Below are 22,626 nucleotides of genomic sequence, written 5' to 3'. Positions count from 1 at the left end.
AAATATTTTAAAATTTCCTTGAGATTTCTTTTTTTGACCTATATGTTATTTAAAAGTATACTGTTTAATCTACAATTATCTGGGGATTTTACAGTTATCTTTGTTATTGATTTTTAGTTTAACTTCATTGTGGACTAAGAACATACACTTTATTTTTCCAGGTATTCAATTTCCAGAAGATCAAATATGTAAAATCCTCTCTATTTTGGTGGATTCCCACTTTCAGAAAAAAAATATTCCTTTTGATTTTTACACTGCAAAGTTCAGTGACATTTATAAATTTACCAATCACTAAGAAGGCTGACTTATTGCTTAAAAAAAATCCAGAATTCTAAAGACGAGATCATTTTTGTGACATAATCTTCTTTTAAAAGTTAGGCAGAAACATGTTTCCAACACTAAAAGTTTCCAAGAAAGTAAGTTTTATATTAAAGAAATACTTTTAAACAAGAGAAGCAGCCTTTTCATTTTACTAGTTAAAAAAAAAATATTCACCAGTAAAGAAAAACACCCAAGTGTAATCTATTAAATGAAAAGTCAAAATTCTATTTGCTCTACTTGCTCTTACCTACCTCAGTTTCTAAAGGTATTTCTTGCTAAAAAAGATTACTGACTCCTTAAAAACTCTACTTAACACAAATCTGCAAGTTTAGAAAATGTTTCTGACAATATCTATCAGCCTTAAGACAATTATATCTCTGCAGTATAAAAAAGCAATGTTCTCAGTTCTGTAAGCTCAGTTCTACTTCCCCCATAATTTGTATCCACGGATGCTAACTCAGTGGATAACTTAGAAACACTCTTATATAAATTCATCCTTTAAATGTATAAAAATGGTTATACTTCCTTAAATTTCTGCTAGATCAAATATTTTCAGTTCATTCAGTATATTCTTTGCAGTTCTCCCTATAAAGAACTTACTATATTCATATTTTTCTTAAAGTCTGACATCCAAATCTAAATACTGTACTCCAGGAAGGATCTCATCTAGGCCAAGTGAGACAATGCCCTACATTATTTTGGGTACCTAATGTACTTTAATGACAACTGAGATTTCAATTTGGCGGGAGAGGAAAGAATAACAACACAATGTTTGTCACATATTCAACCTTCACAAAAATGTGAGACCTATATGGAAAAATAGTTAACTACATTTGTCAGAAGTAGTACTACTATGTCAAGTTAAAGCTAACTGAAATGTCACGTCACAGAACATGTTACTTATAAGAAGCATAAGGATACTAAATTGAAAATCTGTTGAAACTATGGTACTTCCTCAGAAAATACATGTGTTACATACAACTAAGGGACTCCTTGGGTCCTGAAGCTCACCTAGAGATCCCAGAGCTATACTATTCACTACCATACACCCCACAGCTCAGCACAGTACCTATTACACAGGAAGTATGTAATGCAAATCTATTAGTTTAATGAAATAAGGACACTTAATGTGACAATCAGGTGTTTAGAATTTGGGTTTAATTACCTGAAATCAGAACCAATAAACCCAATGTTTCATTAATGATCCCAAATATCACTACATATTTGGGAAAAGCTGCCTGGCAAATCTATGGATAGGAACATACATATTCACAGATGCTCTCTGAAAAGACAGAAAATAACCTGGCATCAACTCTCTACTTGTTGTTATGAGAATTGTTGTACTTGTTAATATGAGAATACTGTGCTTAAGTATTTTATATAATCATTTGCTTCTGAACATATGATTTTATGTTTATCATAAATAGAGCTTTATACACAGAAACAAAATTTTTTTTAAAAGGCAGAAGCACAGGAAATAAAACCTGGAAGAATAGTCAATGATGAGAAGGGGTGAAAGTAACATCAATGGAATTCTGTCCTTTTCTCTTTCTGCTGATAAATATTTCTTTTACAAAGACATTAAGTTTCTATCTTTGGGATTAGAAATGTTATAAAAAAAGCAAATAGTTAAAAAACCTGGGAGAAAAGGAACAGATTTTTATCAAGCATGTACTATGGTCCTCTGTATGATTTCTCTTGCAGTCCTCAGAAAAACTTTACAAGAGAAGTACTATCATCCTCATTTTAGCAAAGAATATCAGAGAAAACAAGTAATCTGCCTACAAATAGTAAGCAAAGGATTTCAGATTCAAATAGTTATTAACTCTAAAATCTATGCTCTTTCTTCCACTTTGGGGTATAATCTACTTAACAGTGTACATTAGAAGTTTTTTAAGAGTATTATCACTGATCAATAGAACAATCATAATAATTATTTCCTGCCATACTTTCCTCATCTACAAAGCAGGAGAGAGTATGTCTTAAACAACTACAACAACAAAGCAAAGAAGTGGTGGTAAAACATAAACAGAACCTCATTCAATGTATGTATTCATAGGGAGAGATGATGAGTATATTTTATTTCAGGACTACTTTGCTTATCTTCATTTAGTAAATGAACTACACGGAAAACCATATTATATTACAACTAAAGGATGCTTATAAAACAATCTTCCATGAGCTCATTCAATGTTTATTCTTAGGGAATGAAAGTTGAGCCTCCTTGACCCAAACAGATATTCTAAATTCCTACAGATTATTTCTTCAAAACATTAATAAATGACCACCAAAAAAAATCTACTAAAATTCAAAATGAGCAAAAACAAAGATGAATTAAAGTTAAAAGAGTTTTTCATAATCCAGTGGTTATATATCCATTCGTTCTCCCTACTCTAGTTATAGATCCCATTATTTTCAAAATTAATATAAATTGCAGGAATTAAGGAAATAAATCTAAATAATTAATTTGCAAAAATAGAAAATTGAGACACAAAGAATCTGAATAACAGTTCCAGAGTCACTTATCAATTAAAAAAGTTTTATTTCAACGTTTTACATTAAATATTTCTGTTCAAATACATTTATCAATACAAATATAAGAAATCAAGATTTTCCAAAAAAGACTAGGGGAAAAAAGCACAATGCTCCTCAGATTTCTTCAGAACCTCAGTGAAGAAATGTATTCATAGGAAAAATATGAAATATACTGAACTATCAGATGAATCAGCCAAATTAATTAGGAATAAACAGATAGTGTCTAATAGAAAACTATAGTTAAATAAAAATCAAATAATGCTTTTCTTATATTTCTTTCTAATGATGAGTTTCTCTGTGCATATCACTCATGCATTATTATTTTTCAGATCCAGCTTTCCAAAGTACAAGGTATATGTTCTGATATGGATAATATTGCTAAATGTATTTATTTGACAAATAATTGGGTGCCTACTATGGGTATTGTGCTGGGTATCAGTGTAGGTCCTATAAATTCCCCAACCCCACAAAAATAAAAGGATCACCAAGCCTCAGAGATTGTATTTAGTAGAGCAGAGATCAAAGCAAGAAACATGCAAATAAACATTAAAAATTCCAATAAAAGATACCTGACAATGCATTTCCATGAAGAGCCATCTTGATCATCTTGTTCTTCTATGTACATTCTGACATTGTGATCTTGATCCAACTGGTACCAGTACATAAGCCCGTCTTTGTCTCGGCCAATAGGCTGGAGACGCATGGTATCAGCATCCTCCTCATTGATAATATTCTTGAATTTGAGATTGTCATCAAACTGACATTCGCAGAGGTACTGTAAAATAATCAAAACATGGCTTAAAACACCCCCTGAATGTTTCTCCATCACAATGAGTGTGACATGTTCAACCATGTAACTGGTTCAGGGACAGAAGGAGAAAGAACACATGTGGTTTAACCATCTATCCATCTTTTACTTTCCTTCCCACCTTTTATACAACTTATTTACAATAACCAATTTTAAAAGATAAACTTTGAAGTTAACATTTAATTTTACGATTACATAAATTTACAGGTTTAACATAACCAATGATACAAAAATAAATTTATATTTCAAAAGCACTGAGTCTATTTGTACTAAAGTCTCCCAAATTGCCTCATTGTACAAAATTTTCAATGATCTTTTTCTCTTAAAGCTTTTAGATGAAATTTATTCTTCAAATGGCTATCTGTTTTTGAAATCTTGAGACATAAGCAGTTTTTAAGGAAGGCAGTCTGATAACTGCTTTTGGAAAATTCTCTTAAAAAAGATATTCACATGACTAAGTTGGAGGAACTGAGTAACATTTTGTTAATCATTTTTGTATCTGACTAGGGTATAAAGTCAGATTTCTTCCCTGACCCTCTCTACCCAGTAGATAATACATGAAGTTTCAACCATAGCCCCTTCGCCTTTGCCTGTTGTTTCTAGCCTGGTAGATTCTTTTCTATATAAAGGTATTTTTCCCTTCATTATGCTAACTCTCTTGCTAATAATTAGGGTCAACACCCTGAAGTGGGCAGGGGAGACAGGGAAACTCAGAACTTGAAAATAAATTAAGTCTACTTTGAGATGACCTAAATATTTTAATTAAGCAGGTCAGGTTATGTGAGACTTTGATTAAGAACATAATGGCATGTCTCTAGTTATCTGGAAAACTAATGATCAAATTACTAATTTACTAAATCAGTAAAAGATTAACCACAGTTTACAGTATTTGTCAGAAATGATTGTGAAGCCTGCAAGCAATGAATAAAATTAATTTGGCGTAATTGTTTCCCATTCTACTATTGTCCCTACAAGTAAGTTCAATAACCTAGATATACTTATGTATTGAAAAACAACCCAAAACAGTAATTTAAAGAAAAGTTTTGCCATCAAAACAAAAAAACAAAACAAAAAAGACAAAGAAAATCTATTGTTCTTTTCTACTAACAATAAAAATTTCCACTTTCCAATTCCCAACCAGAAGGAATCAAAAGTGAAATTTTTAATTAAAACAGCTGTAAAAATAATAAATTTTTTTACCTTTAAGAGTGCTAGCTTGCATTCAACACTCATTTCAAGATAGCCTTTCTTCTCCATCTCCCATGCCCAGGTGCTATTAAACTCTTGACATATCTGTCAGAGAAAGTTAAAGTCTTAAATATACCAGCAATTTTTATTTACATTGGTAGTTTTGTTGTACAATTATGTTAACTGCTCTTGTTAATATATAAAGGAAAAAGTTAATACCAAACACAATACAATTTCACACTGAAATGCATACACCAGAAATGTTTACTATTGTCTGATGACAGTTCAAAGTAAGCAGAGATTTTCTCTAGCTGTCTCCTCTGCTCGTAAGAATTTTATACATACTTCTGTGACATAATTTCCCAAACACAAGTAATTATCTGATTCCTAGCCTAAAGTTCTAGAGGGCAAGGATAATAGTCTATTATTCATCACCATGCCTAGAACAGAAGTTAGGTTAAAAAAATGCCAAATTGTAGGCATATTTTTAATCAAGTAACTCTCCAACTCAATATCCTCCTAATTAGGGGTAAAGGTTCCACGGCTTAGCATTTGAGACCTTTTATAATATGGCATTAACTTAAATTTCTATGCTTCTCTCCCTAAAAACATTTCAGGCAAACTAGAGATACTTTAGCAGGCTGAGGAAAAAAGATCTGGGTAACCACTCTACTCAATAATGAAGGTCAAAAAGAGGGTGGTGGCCCAATTCCTGGGAATCCCCACCCGTTCCCCAAAGTAGGTAGAATAATCCTCCCACTTGCTGGCATATAAAAAACTAACAACTCCATAGCTTGGAGTTGCTCTCTCTTTTGCCTTCTCAGAAGGCCTATACTCTGTCTGGAGCGTGCATCTACTTTTACTTTAACCACTCCCCTTCCCCCATGCCTCGTGGCTTCTCTGGTCTTCTGAGATGGCCTACCCACTGTCTATGGAGTGTGCATCTCTCTGAATAAATCTGCTTTTACTCAACTATGGCTCGCTCTTGAATTCTTTCCTGTGTGAAGCCAAGGACCTTCACTTGGCAGGGTTGCCTCCCAGGGACTCAACAGAGACCTGGGACACGGTCCTCCTCATGCCCCACATTAATTTTTTTTCCTGTATTATAAGGATCCACACTTTGGTGGGCTTCCCAATTTAGGGCTCCCTCCATTCACTAACAGAAGAAGCTAGACTTGGCCCATGGGCCATAATTTGCCTAGAGGACCAGAAACTAGTTGTGTTTATCAGAGACTTTCTATGATAGTTATTCCTGGGCCCTTAAAGCAAGGAGATCCTTAGAAGATTGGTAATTCATTGATTCTAACCAAGCAGCCTTGTATAATTATAATTTAGTTTTGCATGCAATTCCTCTTTAGAGAATGTCCCAATATCCAAAACATTCATATTTATCACCATAAATTATAATCCCATAATACTGGTTTTATGTTTGATTCTCTTTAAATCTGATTAATGACAGGCTATGTCTTTTTGCGTCCCCCTGCATGGTTCCTAAGGTCAGCCTTTCTGATATATACACAAAATTAATTTTCTGTGCCTGCAAGGCTGAATGTCATTTAGGTTGGGAGTGAGACAGAATGGAAGAGGGCAGGGCAGAGCCATTCAAGGAATGACAGCAGTTAACACCAAAATGGTGAAAGATTCAACTCCCAGCTGGCTAGTAGACCCTGAACTTCAGTATATGCTCATTGTAACATTAACGTGATAAGTAACATGCCTGCAGGTGCCATGATAGTCCCAAGCTAACCACAAAAGAGGAGGCTGCGGCCCTATTCCTGGGAATCCCAACCCTTCCCCAGGGTAGCTGGAATGTTCTCACCTGTAGGCCTGTGAAGCTACTGAGCCCGTAAAAACTGACAACAAGGCATCTCTCACTCCCTCCTCTTTGGAGACGGCCTGGACTCCTGCACTCTGTCTAAGAAGTGTGTATCTACTTTAATCTGAGCACCAAATCCTCACACCTTGTGGCCTTTCTCTTGTCTTCTGAAACAGCCTACACTCTATGCAGAATGTATCTTTCTAAACAAATCTGCCTTTACTCAACTGTGGCTCGCTCTTGGATTCTTTCCTGTGCAAAGCCAAGGACCCACACTTTGCAGGGCATGTCCCAGGGGCTCAACTAAGGTGTGGGACATGGCCCTCCTCATGCCCTACACCAGATTTTCCTGCATCAGGAGGACTCTTGGCTACCTGCCTGCTGCCGTTTCAATAATCCCTGTGTCTATTCTTCCTAACTTCTACACACAGGAAAACAAGGTTGAATATGGAAGATGTTCGGGGAGTGCATTTAAAATTTTAAATCAACTCAATATTTATAAGAAAGGTGGTTTCACATGCCTAAACAGCAAATACATGGAATTTACCTCAGTGAGATCATTAACCTATTAATCTTAGACTCACAGACAACAAAAGTAGCAATAATCCTCTTTTTGGCAAGTCAGAATATGAGGTATTAAAAAGGAAGGCGGGTGGAGAAGAACTGTGAAAACTTACCATGAACATCCAAATGCCTGCACTAAAAGACTTCTAACAAACTCTAGCATGGCTTTTGTCAGTCTAAGGGCATGTCCATGGGACAAGCCTACTCCCCTACCACCTGCCCCCTTGCTGTCTAGAAAACTCAAGGTTGCCAAAAGACTTTGTTCCAGCCAATACCTAATCTACATCCCTGACCTCCCATTCCCATTTATTTTTAAAACAAACAAACAAAAAAACCCTTACAATTGTAAATCTTTTTTCTGTCCCTTTGAGATGTATATGTACCTCCTGCAAAACAGGAGTGTCCTTCTCAAGGACCTGAAAGCCATCTCTTTTACATGTAATCATCACGCCTCCCAGATTGTGGGAGGATAGAAGTCTAATAACTTCCATAGTTAGCAGGCACAGAAGGCCTAATCAAGTTGACTATGACCAACTCTCATACCTGCTTTTTGTAATGTTTCATTTCCCTAACACTGCTCAATCCCCTTCCCCCCGCCACTACTCTCCCCCAACTCCTCCATTGTCCCTTTAAAACATCAGTCACCTCTGGGCAAATTAAAACTGAGCTCAAGCTCCATCTACTACCAAGGCAGTTACTAAATAAACTCTGTCTTTAACTTTAAAATCTGTGCTTTAACTACCGTCTGGCTTTGTCTGTCTTTGATGGGGGAGTCCCTGAATATCACTTAGATGGAAATCTGTACTCTAAAACAGAGAAATGTGAATTTTTAAAAAATTCATTTATCCAGTGACTCTACAGATTCATTTATGCAGTGACTCCATAGTACCTGTTCTATGGCAGGAAATAGTCAAGGAGCTGGAATGCCATTAAGAAAGCAAATGACCTACCATCATGGAGCTTATAGTCTAGGAGGTAGTCAAACAGGTAAAAATAAGAAAATCAAGTGAAGACAAAGGCTCTGTTGAAAATAAAACAGTACTGTGATAGACACAAGTTTGAGTGCTACTCTGGATTGGATGCTCAGGAGAAGCCTCATTAAAAGGTTGACATTTGACATAAAGTTGAGACATAACTGATAAAACAGAAATCAGCCACAAGAAGATGTGCAGTAGGAATGTTCCAGGCAGAAAAACAAGCCAGCACAAAGGCCTTACGATGTGGCATATTATAAAAACAGAAATCAGATCAGTGTAAATAAAGTAGGATAAGGGAGAAAGTAGCAGAAGATAAAGTTGAAGAGGTAACCAATGGCCAAATTATGTAGGCCAGGGTAAGAAATTAAGATTTAATTTCAAATATGATGGGAGGATTTTAAATGGCGGAATAACTAGATCTGATTTACATTTCAAAGATGGCTGCTGTGTGGAAAATAAATTGCAGAGAGGAAAGAATGGAAACTAAGAAATCAAATTTATGGCAAGAGATGATGATGACATGCAGGGACTATGGCGGTAGTAGTGGGAACAAAAATAAATAGCTATATTTTGGAGGTAGAATCAAGACTTTTGAAAGAACAGATGTGAAAGGAAGAAAAAAGGTGGAAAGAAAGACTAAAGGTGACATCTAAGTTCCTTGGCTTGAACAAATCGAAGGAGAAAAGTGCTTCCAATGAAAGCATAAAGGAATACTCGAGAGAAGGAAGATCTGTTTTGTACCTAATGAGTTTGAGGTATGTATTAGACATCTAATGTCTTGGTCAAAGTTAGTCACTGAGCTGAATCTTGAAGCTTTTGAATCCTGATTCAGAGTGTGAAGGAAAAGCCGGGTTGGTCTAACAAGATAACTCACAAGTCTAGGAATACGAAGGAGAGGCTGGGCTGGACTAACAAGATAACTCACAAATCTAAGTATCTGAATACTGATCTGAGTTCTGCTGGACTAACTCGTAAATCTAAGTTAATTAGTGTTGGTTTGCTGTTCATGTTTTTTGCTAGCTAGCTAGATTTTCAAAGAGATATCTCTGGCTTTGGAATGTTGGTTTGCTCCCTCCCCGCCTCCACTTTTGTGATAATGATGCTGCTAAAGCTGTTCCATGCCTATTGGCCGAATACCCCAAGCTTGTACTTTACCCTATAAAACCTCATGCCCACGTCTTGGAGGTGATCAGAGCTTCAGAGCAGAAGCCCCTCTGAGCCCGCCAGCGTTATACATCTGTGTACTCCAACCCTCTGAGTGGTGCTTGTTTCTTGGTCGGCCTGTCGTTTCCGTAACAAGAGATCATTCCACTGGATCATATGCAGTCTTAAACTTTTTCAAATCTGAGTCAGGAAGAATTTTGTGGCTGATCTCTGAGAGGTCAAGGGCTATATCTACTCATCTTCGTATGCCTAGCTTGTGACAAAGTATGAGACACACAGCAGGTACAAAACAAATTATCTGATGAATAAATAAAAGACACAAAAATAGTATTTCTACCCTAATTTTAAAAATTATTATTTTAAGTTAACCACCAATAATGTCTGTAGCCAACACAACACATCTTAAAAGAACATTATGGGGGGAGGGCATAATTCAGTCATACAGTATAGTATATACCTAGCATGCTTGAGGTCCGGGGTTCAAGTCCCAGTACCTCCATTTAAACAAACAAACAAACAAACAAACATAGTTACCTACCCCAAGGGAAAAAGTGGTAATAAAATTTTTAAAATAAAGGAAAAAAGAGAACATTACAAATTCTTGCTAGAATAATAACAGCTAACATTTATTGTGTATTTACCACATGCCAAAGTACTATACTCATCGCTTTAAAACATTAACTCAATTCATTCTCATAAGCCTTAGGTGGGTATGCTACTAACTTCAGGAGGTTAATGTGTTAGCCAAGAAATGAGAGAAAAAGGAATTAGTACCTCTAGTAATTTATGGTGAAATCAGTATATATTTAAGACATCAACTAAGCTATGGACAAAGGCTACACTGAGAATTCTAAATTATCTAGCTCCATTATTTACATGCAAATTACACCTTACAAAGTCTCCCAGACCTAATATTTAAATATGTCCAACTGTTTTCATATACAGTATTCTTTCTGAAGGATTAAACCAAACAGTTATGGAGCACATTAAGTACTGGGAAGAAAAGATGAATTAACAGTCTCTGCTCTAAGAAATTCAGAATTCAGAGAGTCAGTCATGTAAACAATTACAGGGGGGAGAAAGCAGTCAGTGAGTCATCTACAAACTGAGTAATTGATATATCTATGAATTACAATGAAAATACAGAGGAGAGAAACCCTAATTCAGCCAATGCTGAAGGGAGATCACAGAAGTTATTATTCAAGTGGTGACACTTAGCTAGGACCTAAAGGATAAATGAGGTTTTACCAGACAAGGAGGTAAATAAAGAGAATTTCAAGAATCAGAACAGAACATGAAAACCAATGGAGATGTGAGTATGATGGTATATTCTGTCAACATGAAGGCGAAAAGAGGAGCTCTTTATGCTGAATCCCTAGAGACCGAAATCATGAGTGCAGGGGGTTGGGAGTGGGCAGGCGAGGCTGGGAAAGTAGGCCATGGCTTGTAAATATGAGAACTCAACAAGCATTCAAAAGTACTGATAAAAAATAGTTCTGTTGCACTGTGCAAGACAGACAGGAGGATAGATTCTGAGGTCAAGAAGACCCATTGAAGCCTGTTTTGCAATAATTCAAGGGAAAGGTAATGAAGCTTGAACTAAGCTTGGCAGAAGACACTCAAGAGAGGGCAGATTCAGATTGCTAGTGCACATAACTTACAAAAGCAGTAACAAGCTTTATGTTTAATATATGGTTTTACTATTTACAATGGAATTTTCACATATATTATTTCACTTAGTGTGGATGTTCTCCATCCACCATCCAGTGAAACTAAGGTTTTTGAAAGCATAAACAAAGTCTGACTCATCTTTCTATTTCCTATAGGAAATAACAAGTACAGGGCCTTGCTGATAGTGGACACTCAATATTTACTATATCGACGTTCTTTGGTATAACTACTGAGTTAACTATTATGACAAGCTATCTGGGAACACTGTCTATAAGAATGCATTAAGAGTTATATAAAATGGTGGGGGAGAATATAGATCAGTAGTAGAATGCATGCTTAGCAAGCATAAGGTCCTAGGTTCAATCCCCACCACCTCTGTTAAAAAAATAAAAATAAACAGTTATATACAGAAAATATTTCAATGGTAAGATTTCTCAAGCAACATAGTTTTGAAAATTAAAAGAATACCAAAACCCCAACAACTGACCCAAGCACAGGCATGTATTAATTAATTAGTTCATTTCACACACACTTTATCAGGACTTTCTTGTATGCCAGACACCGTGCTTGACACTACAACTCCTGCTAAAAGAGCTCTTAATGGGAAAGGCAGCTGGAATCTCAGTTAACCTATACATTTTTACTTGTGTCAAAAACATAAGAAGCTACTCTCAAAAGTAGCCTATTCTGAAGTTCTACTTAAGGAAAAGGTGCCTTGCAAGTATCTGACATAAGTTCAACAAGAAAAATAAAATCTCTATCATAGCAATTTTCTAGTCATAGGTAAGAGTAACCATATACCTGAAATATACCTAAATGGAAGGAGTGATTAGTAAGTACCTCTTTCTAAGAAATCTACTTTATACTGGTAATTTAAATAGAAAGGGAAATAAGGCTTTAGTATCAAATAGATTGAGATTCAAGCGCAGGCTCTAACAGCAGGGTCATCTTGTTGAGGTCAATCACCTCTCTGAATTTCAGGATCTTCATTTGTAAAATGGAGGTTTTCGCTGCTAATAAAAGAGATGAGATAAGGAAGATGCCTATCAGATACTCTCTGTGCGATAGCTAACTTAATATAAATGGAAACCTGAAAATAGTTCTAAAAAGTCACTGCCAGAACCAATTGGAACACAAGTAGAAAATACAAGGAATTAAGAGCTGCTAGGCTAGAAGTAGGTATATGTTCTTCAAGTTATACATAAATACTGTTTCATGACACTTTCATTGCAGATATATAAAAAAAGTCTAAGATTTAAATAAAATTGTTAGTGACTGATTTGTTTTAATTTTCCATTTTTACTTTCTAGGTATTTAACCCTATATTATACCAAATGTTGTACTCTGTATCCAATATGATAGTGAATACAATGGTTACTGCCAGATTTAGAGAAAATTCCCTGACTGTTGGATTTAAAAAAATTTTACTGTGGATCTATATCCATAGACACAGGTTTATATATAAACATAAAATTTGCCATTTTAACCATTAAGTATATAATTCAGTGGCATTAATCACATTCACAATGTTGTAAACTTATTACCACTTTTTTATTTTCACAAGTTTTTGTTACTTTTTTTTTTTTTCAATCCAAACAGGAACTCTTTAACCTTTAAGCAAAACTCCCCATTCTCCTCCCACCCTGCAGCACCTGGTAACCTCTAATCTACTTTCTGTCTCTATGAATTTACCTATTCTAGATAGTTCATATAAGTGGAATCATCCAGTATTTGTCTGGCTCCTTTTACCTTGCATAATGTTTTCAAGGATGGCCCATGTTGTAGCACATATAAAAACTTTCCTTTTAGGGATGGAAAATATTCCATTGTATAAATATATCATATTTTGTTTATCTATTCATCTACTGATGAACACTTGCGTAGTTTCAACCTTTCGGCTATTATGAATTATGCTGTAATAAACATTGGCATACAAGTATCTGAGTCTGTCCTCAATTCTTTTGACTACATAGCTAGGAGTAGAATTGATGGGTCATATGGCAATTCTAAGTTTAGCTTTTTGAGGAAGTGCCAAACTGTTTTCCACAACAGCTGTACCATTTTGTATTCCCATCAGAGTTTCACTATTTCCACAACCTCATCAATACTTAACTACTGTCCTTTTTTTTTTTTTTAAGTCATCCTAGTAGGATAAAGTGATATCTCACTCTGGTTCTGATTTGCATTTCCCCAATGAGTTAAAGATGTTGAGCATCTTTTCATGTGCTAATTATGAATCTTTGTATACCTTTGGAGAAATGTCTACTCAAATCTTTTGCTCATTTTTAAACTGGGTCGGTCTTTTTGTTGAGTTTTAAGAGTCCCTTATACAGTCGAGGTATCAAGTTCTTATGTCATATAACTTGCAAATATTTTCTTCCATTCTGAAGGTTATCTTTTCACTTTCTTTATAATGGCATTTGATGCACAAGTTTTTAATTGACGTATTTTTTTTCATGTTGCTCACATGCTTTTGGTGTCAGATCTACTGCCAATTCTAAAGTCATAAAGATTCATCCCTATGTTTTATTCTAAGAGGTTTATAGTTTTAACTTTTATTTACGTTGTTAATCCCTTTTGGCTTAATTTTTGCATATGGTTTCGCATAGGGTGTCTACTGCATTTTCCAAGTTGTTAAATCTCAACAAATATCTTATTTCATACTATAGGCAATAGTCAAAAGAAGTTTCAAAAATACTACAGTAAGTGCTTGAGGGGAGGGAAATAGCTCAACGGTAGAGTGCGTACTTAGAATGCACAAGGTTTTGGGTTCAATCCCCAGCACCTCTCTTAAAAAAAGGTCATAATAAGTTCTCAATAAACGTTATATACACCATTCTTCTCTCATTTTCAGCTCAGACAAGAATCAAGACACATACACATCATTAACATAATATTTTTAATGGATTCCTAAAGCTTTTTATACTTAGGAAACTGTAGAATTTAGTTTTACTCCCCAGGTTTATCTCCTTAGTAGCTAAAGCAATAAGAAATAACTTTAAATGGCTATTTTTATGTAACTTCTTTCAAAACACACTGATATTGGTGGGGAGGGTATCGCTCAGTGGTAGAGTGCGTGCCTAGCATGTATGCGGTCCTGGGTTCAATCCCTAGTACCGCCATTAAAATAATAATAAATAAATAAAACTGACTCTCCCCCAAATAAAAACCACACTGATACTAGAGTTACATGTATGCTTACATGTATGGCTATGAAGAAACAGTACTCCTGAGTATATAACTGAGAAGTTTTGACAAACACAAATATGCACACTTGGAAAAAAAACCTGAAGAGAAGCGGGTTTCTGAAATCTACTCAAGGGCACTCTTGCCACAGGAGATCTCCCAGCCATAATTAAGGCACTACTATTTCCTTCTATCTGGAAAAGCCTTCAGGTGTATTATCATCATAAAACATTCATTGGATCACCTAAAGTTCAGTAGAAAAGTCAAGAAAATGCATCCCAACATTCCTACAACCACAAATACAAAAATTCGGCCCAAGTTGCTGTCAGTTTCCAAAGGAATGCCAGCCACAGAAAAGAAAAAAAGTAAAATTTCTGTCATTTCTCTGATAATTTATTATTAACATTTAAACATTTCCTGAGTTTCAACTATTTGATAAATACTATGTTGACAGCATTCACATATAATCCCATGATAAAAAAAAGAGGATTAAAGAATTTAAGTAACTAAACTGGCACACCTAGTATTTAGCAGAGTTCAGGTTTTTTTCCATTAGAAATCTAGTGCTCTTTCTACACCACCACATGCAATTCATTTATAAGGGTAAATTATGGCTGCTTACACATTACTACAGGTAAATAGTACTCTTCAAGGAACATTTTACAAAGTTAAAAGTACGTGAAAATGCTTTCCAATATATAAAATATTAAGTATTCATTCCGTGGCATCAGACAACCTATGTTCAATCCCTGCTTCAGCACCTACTATTGATGTGACCTTGGGAGTTATTTAATTCTCCATGATCTGGGTTGTATTGTACATTAAATGATAATGTATGTAAAATAGCACAGGATCTAGAATATTGTAAGTTCTCAAATATTAGCTCTTACTATTATTATTACATAAGTTTTGGAGCAACTGAAACCTTCATAAACTGCTGATGAAAAAGTTTTAAATAGTACAGCAGCTATAGAAAACAGCTTGGCAGTTCCTCAAAAAATTACCATATGACCCAGTAATTACACTCCTACATATATACAGAAAACAAATGAAAATATATAGCCAAACAAAAACCTGTATACCAACAGTCATAGCAGCATTATTGCTAATAGCCAAAAAGTGAAAAAAATCTAAATATTATCAACTGATGATGGATAACTAAAATGTAGTATTGTCCATACAGTAGGATAGTGTTTGGCTATAAAAAGGAATGGAATACTGATACATACCTTGAAATCATTATGGTAAGTGAAAGAAGTCAAACACAAAAGGCCACATATTTTATGAGTTCATTTATAAGAAATGTTCAGAAAAGGCAAATCCATAGAGGCAGAAAGTAGGTTAGTGGCTGCCTGGGGATTTGGACAGGGAGGGGTTGTGATTGGGACTGATTGCTAATGTCTACAGTTTCTTTTTGGGGTGATGGAAATGCTCTGGAATTAGATAGTGGCTATGGTTGTATGACATAGTGAATATACTAAAATTCAATTAATACACTTTAATACAGCAAATTTTATGTTGTATGAATTATATCTCAATTAAAAAAGAGAAATTAGTATTAACAAGGCAAAGAAAAATGAAAGATAACCATCTTAGTTTACTTTTGAAAAATAAATACAGCAATAGAGAAATATCTAACCCTTGTCAAAGTATGTCCAAAGTAACAAACGACAAAAGACAAGCCCTTTGACTTGCTAACAGATGACAAGCATTCTAAAGAGTAAAAGCAATGGGCCACACTGATATTGCCATTTAGATTAAGGGGAACTAGTGCCAAACTTATTCACTTTCCAAAGAGTTCTAAACTTGTTACTAGGGACCAAGGGAGAGAGAGAGTATCCTTTATCTTCCTTATACTTAAAAAAAAATTATTTTTTAAGCTTTTTTTTTTGGAGTGGGCGGGATAATTAGGTTTAACTTTTTTTTTTAATGGAGGTACTGGGGATTGAACCCAGGACCTCATGCATACTAAGCATGCACTCTACCACTGTGCTATACCCTCCTCACCTCCTTTTACTTCTGAGGAATGAATAAGGTCATTTTCTGTTGAGTGGTGGAGAAACATCCCTAAAGAGATACATTAGTTTATTTTCTACTGAATGTCATTATACAAGTATTTAGCACCAGAAAATACTCTTTGCTTATTCTAAGAAGCATATTTACTTCTATATTTTAACATTTCTTAAAATAAAGAGCCTTTTAAAATCAATGAATATATTCAGTGTGATAGTATTTTTTGTTGTTGTTTGAAAAACTATCTCTAAATCACTGGTATGGCATGCTAGGAAGAAATCACAAAATCGAAGAAAACCGTAATAATAAATTACCATCTGTCTCCTAGAAGTAATTCTGAGGTTAAAGGAAATCAACTCGTTTAAAGAATAATTTATTAAAAATTAGCTTTCTCGTTATTTTTCAATGCCTTTATATTTTTGCCTTAGGGCAGTAGGCAGGGCAGTAGGAAAACAGAGGCAGATTTGTAGAAGGCAGATATCTGTTTATTGACATGGCAGTACTCAGTGTCCAAGCTAAGGTGTCTGAAATTGTTCACATGTTATCTAAAGTCATTAACAACCACAGGAAATAATGAAATTTCATGGAAGCATGAGAGTTAACTGGCAGAGAAATTTGTGACTCATCAAATTAAAGGAATGTGAAGCTCAATAAAGCCAAGGCCTATCCAACTAAACAAGGAGTTATTAACAGGTCTTTGCAGAACTGATAGTTTAAATTTCCACTCACTGGGGTTTTTTATTTATACAAGGGTAATTCCACCTTAAAATTAGAGGCTCCAGATCAAGACGGCAGAATAGAAGGACATGGAGCTCACTTCCTCCCACAAATATATCAAAAATACATCTACAAATGAAACAATTCTCACCAAATACCTGCTGAACACTGGAAGAAGAGCTCATACAACCAAAGATTCAAAAAAGATCAGCACGTTGTAACCGGGTAATACTAAAGGGAAAAAAAAAAGGAATCAGGATGGGACCTGCACCCCTGGGAAAGGTTCCCTCACCCTGGGAACCCTTTTCAAGGGTGGAGATCAGCTGGGACAGAAAAGGAGCTCCACAGGCTTAGAGGTGAGCGAAGCAAGCAGACTGTGGCAAGGAGGACAGAGAAAGACCTGCACAGAGGGTCCTGGCCACATCCCTGCATTCCCCAGCCGGAGACAGGTGTCTAATGGTGTGCGCTGGATGGCTGCTGAAACCTGAGCTTTAGTGGACAGATCCAGGGAAAGTACTGGGGTTGGCTATGCAGAGACAGCCTGAAGAGGCTGAAGTGTGGTCCTAGCCACTACCAGTGGTATGTACAGGAAGGAGTCTGGGTCCGTGCCACTGAAGCTTCACTTCACAGTTCACTTGCACAGGAAGGAAGCAGCCTCATTCTCCGTGGCCTCATACAGGGTGCAGCCTCAACTCTACGAGCTCTGGGAGTGTTCAAGAACCCGAGGGTTACCCACATAAGCAGGCAGAGCTGAAATGCGAGCTCATCCGCAGGGGTCACGTGACTTGGGAAGCACAGCTGAAATCTGAGCACTGTCTCAGAGGCTATTTCATCTGCAGATTTCAGCCACTGCCAGCGGCTCAGTGCCTGCAGGATATCCGAGCAGATTATTGGTGCTCCTGTGGCTGGGACAGGTCCTGAGGACTTTGTGAGCACGCACACGCAGAGGTGGGGCCAGGATCTGGGCTGATTCCTTAGCTCCCACAGTGGGTCCAGGTGCACGACTATGATGTTCCTGGTGTATAGCACCTGAGGGACACATGGGCTCATTGCCTGCATTTCCTTGGTTAATGTGGGGTCAAGGGCAGTGCAAACAACAGTTTACTTTGTGAACCCACACAATGGGTGACAAGCAACACAACAGAGCATACAGAGTTTCTTTTTGGGGTGATGGAAATGTTCTGGAATTAGATAGTGGTTATGGTTGTACAACATACTGAATAAACTAAAATAGCTCCTGCAGAGGAATACTCAGTGGCTCCTCTCCCAGCAGAAACACTATTTCTGTCTACCTCACACTGCAGTTCAAACATGGATCTGGTGACATCTACCCAAACAAACAGCAGCAGACCCTGCTCCCGAAAGGACTATAACTACCACAGAACAAAGAGGAGACCCTACTCAACATCCATTGCAGGCTCTGGTCAATACAACAGAAAACACACCCCTATCAAGGCCAACACACACCGAGGAAAGACTTAGCAGATATCCATTCTAAAAACAGCCCTCTCAACGAAAATATTAGACTCACATAGGTTACACAAGTACACTCCCACATGAAAACAACCCTTCAAGACCACAGGAGGTAACTGTTTCTCCTAAACTCACAGAGTCAGAGAAATGAAAGTAAAATGAAGAAGCAGAGGAATCACTCTCTGAAGATCAAGAGAATTCCCTGGAAAGAACAAGCAATCAAACAGACCTCTCCAGTCTACTAGAACCCAAGTTCAAAAAAGAAGTAATAAAAATACTGAAGGAATTAAGAAAGTTTATTGATAGAAATGCAGATTATTGTAAAAAGGAACTAGAAACTATAAAAAGGAGTAAATTAAAATTTAAAAATTCATTTGCCAAAAGATGAGGTAAAGGCAATAAACAGCAAACTGGATAATGCAGAAGAATGAATAAGTTATCTGGGAGATAGAATAATGGAAATCATGAAGGAAGGAAGGAAGGAAAAGAATGAATAAGTTATCTGGGAGATAGAATAATGGAAATCATGAAGGAAGGAAGGAAGGAAAAGGAAGGAAGGAAGGATCTACAAAAGATCTATGGGATAATATAAAGCATCCTCATCTACATATAATAAGGATCCTAGAAGAAGAGAAAAGGGGATTGGAAATGTATTTAAAGAAATTATGGCTGAAAACTTTCCAACCCTAAAAAAGGAAAGATACCTAGGTACAGAAAGCACAGAGGTCTCTAACAAGATGAAAAGACCCATACCAAGACATATTATAATTAAAATGGCAAAAGTTAAATATAAAGAGAGGATTCTAAAGGCAGCAAGAGAAAAACAAAGAGTTAATTACAAGGGAACCCCCATAAAGGTTACCAGCTGATGAGAGAAATATTGCAGACCAGGAGGGATTGGCAAGATATAGCCAAAGTCCTGAAAGGGAAAACCTGCAACCCAGGATACTCTATCCAGCAAGAGTATCATTTAGAATACAAGGAGAGAGAAAGAATTTTTCCAACAAGCAGAACTGAAAGAATACCACAATACTAAATCTATCCTAAAAGAAATATTGAAAGGTCTTCCCTATATAGAAAAGAAGCAAGAATCTATAGGAAAGAGAAAACCACAACTGGAAAGTAAATCACTTAAATAAGCCAGTACACAGATTAAAAAAAAAATCAAATAAAAATTTTGGTGAAAGTGATGATAACTACAATGAACACCAAAAGAGTAAATATGAAGACACCCACTTTAGGTATAGATTGAACACATATAGATTGAAAGTGAAGGGATGGAAAAAGATTTTTCATGCAAATGGAAATGAAAAGTGGGGTAGTGATACTCCTATTAGACAAAATAGACTTTAAAACAAAGGTCATAAAAAAGATGGAGATCACTGTATAATGATAAAATGATCTATACAAGAAAAGGATGTTACACTCATCAACATATATGCATCCAATACAGAAACACCAAAATACATAAAACAAATAATAGCAAACATAAAGGGATAAATTGACAGAAATACAATAATTGTATATTTTAACACCTCATTAACATCAATGGACAGATCTTCCAGACAGAAAGTCAATAAGGAATTAGAAATCCTAAATGACACAATGGAACAGTTAGACTTAATTGATATTTTCAGGACATTACATTAAAAAAAAACCTCGAATAACCATTCTTTCCACATGCACATAGAACATTCTCTAGGATAAACTACATATCAGGACACAAAACAAGTTTCAATAAATATATGAGGACAAATTATTTCAAGCATCTTTTCTGATCACAACTGCATTAAACTAGAAACCACAGGAAGAGAAATAGAAAATAAATGATTACATGGAGACTAAACAACATGCCTCTAAAAAATCAAAGGGTCACTGAAGAAGTCAAGCAGGAAATTAAAAAATATATTGATACCTATGACAATGAGAATAACCATACAAAATTTGTAAGATGCAGCAAAAGCAGTCCTTAAAGGGAAGTTCATGGTAAAACAGGACTTCCTCAAAAAACAAGAAAAATTACAAACACTCAACCTACCACCTAAAAGAATTAGAAAAAGAAGAACAAACAATACCTAATGTCCTCAGAGATTAAAATAACAATAGAAAAAAAATCAGTAAAACCAAGAGGTGGTTCTTTGAAAGGGTAAACAAAATCTACAAACCTCTAGCTAGAGAAGAAAGGAGAGAGGACCCAAATAAATAAATTAAGAAATGAAAGAGGAGAAATAACAACCGATACCATAGGTGGAAAAAAAAAAAACCATAAGAGAATACCATGAACAATCATATGTCAACAAACTGGACAACCTAGAAGAAATGGACAGGTTTGTAGAAACACACAGCCCACCAAAACTGAACCAAGAAGAAATGGATAATCTGAACAGACCAATCACTAGAAGTAAAGTAGAGAGGAATCTGTAATTAAAAAAAAAAAGAAAGAAAGAAAGGAAGACAGAAAGAAAGGGAAAAGAAAAGAAAGATAAGAAAAGAAAAAAGGAAAGAAAAGAAAAGAGAAGAAAAGAAAAGAGAAGAAAAGAGAAGAGAAGAGAAGAGAAGAGAAGAGAAGAGAAGAGAAGAGAAGAGAAGAGAAGAGAAGAGAAGACTCCCTGCAAACAAAAGTTTAGGACCAAATGGCTTCACTGGGAAACTTTACCAAACACACAAAGAATTCATACCAATCCTTCTCAAAAGCTTCCAAGAGATTGAAAAGGAGGGAACACACCTAAAATCATTCACCATTACCCTGATACCAAAAACAGACAAAGACAACACCAAAAAAGAAAACTTAGCTAATATTTTGATAAAAATAGATGCAAAAACTCTCAAACAAAATATTAGCAAACTGAATCCAATAACAAATAAGAAAGATCATAGATCATGATAAAGCTGGATTCATCCCAGGGTCACAAGAATGGTTCAACATATGCAAACCAATCAAGACATATATTCTGAGGAATATAAAATATTAATAAATGAAACGGAAGATGATTCAAAGAAACAGAAAGATATCCCACACACTTGGGTAGAAAGAATTCATCTTATTAAAATGGCCACAGTACCCAAAGCAATCTATGCATTTAATGTAATCTCTATCAAATTAGCCAGGACATTTTTCACATAACTAGTACAAATAATCCCAAAATTTATATGGAACCATAGAAGGCCCCAAATTGCCAAAGCAATCTTGAGGAAGAAGAACAAAGCTGGAGGCACAATCTTCTCAGACTTCAGATAATACTACAAAGCTACATACTACATTCTACAAAATGCATGGTACTGACACAAAATCTGACATATAGATCAATGGAAAAGAACAGAGAGCCCAGAAACAAACCCACAGACCTACGGTCAATTAATCTTTGACAAAAGAGGCAAGAAAGTACAATGGAGAAATGAGTCTCTTTAGCAAGTGGTGTTAGGAAAGCTGGACAGTTGCATGTAAATCAATGAAGTTAGAACACACCCTCACACTGTACACAAAAACAAATTCAAAATGGTTTAAAGGCTTAAATATAAGACATGACACCATAAAACCCTTAAAAGTGAACACAGGCAAAACATTCTCTGACATAAATCGGAACAATGTTCTCCTAGGTCAGTTTCCTAAGGCAATACAAATAAAAGCAAAAATAAACAAACGGGACCTCACCAAACTTACAAGCTTTTGCACAGCAAACCATGAATAAAATGAAAAGGCAAGCTAGAAAACTGGAGAAAACATTCGCAAATGATGCAACAGACAACAGCTTAACTTCCAAAAATACAAACAGCTCATACAATTCAATTAGAAAAAAACAATCCAATCAAAAAATGGGCAGAAAGACCTAAATAGACATTTCTCCAAAGATACACAAATGGCCAAAAGGCACATGAAAAGATGCTCAACATCAGTAATTACCAGAGCAATGCAAATCAAAACTACTGTAAGCCATCACCTCACATTGGCCAGAATGGCCTTCATTTAATTTTGTTTGTTTGTTTGTTTTGGTGGGGGAGGTAACTGTTGTTCTTTTAATGGAGGTACCGAGGATTGAATCCAGGACCTCATGCATGCTAAGCACACACTCTACCTCTGAGCTATATCTGCCCCTCAGAATGGCCATCATTTAAAAACCTACAAATAACAAAAGTTGGCAAGGGTATGGAGATGAGGGAACCCTCCTATACTGTTCTTGGGAATGTAAACTGGT

At 35.8% G+C, this 22,626-nt stretch overlaps 1 protein-coding gene across 1 annotated transcript in view; it reads right to left on the bottom strand.

The window, feature by feature from the left end:
* The window catches only part of RSF1 (remodeling and spacing factor 1), a 119,491-nt gene that overhangs the window by 41,857 nt on the left and 55,008 nt on the right, over positions 1–22,626 (bottom strand). The window contains exons 3-4 of the mRNA XM_006213645.4: positions 4,865–4,957; positions 3,426–3,631 (exon numbers count right to left, since the gene is read on the bottom strand). Coding sequence (XP_006213707.2) covers positions 3,426–3,631; positions 4,865–4,957 — 299 coding nt within the window. The remainder of the gene's footprint in view (positions 1–3,425; positions 3,632–4,864; positions 4,958–22,626) is intronic.

The sequence above is a fragment of the Vicugna pacos genome, chromosome 10 (assembly GCF_048564905.1).
Source record: "Vicugna pacos chromosome 10, VicPac4, whole genome shotgun sequence".
Lineage (NCBI taxonomy): Eukaryota > Metazoa > Chordata > Mammalia > Artiodactyla > Camelidae > Vicugna > Vicugna pacos.
This window is presented reverse-complemented; position numbering and strand designations above follow the sequence as displayed.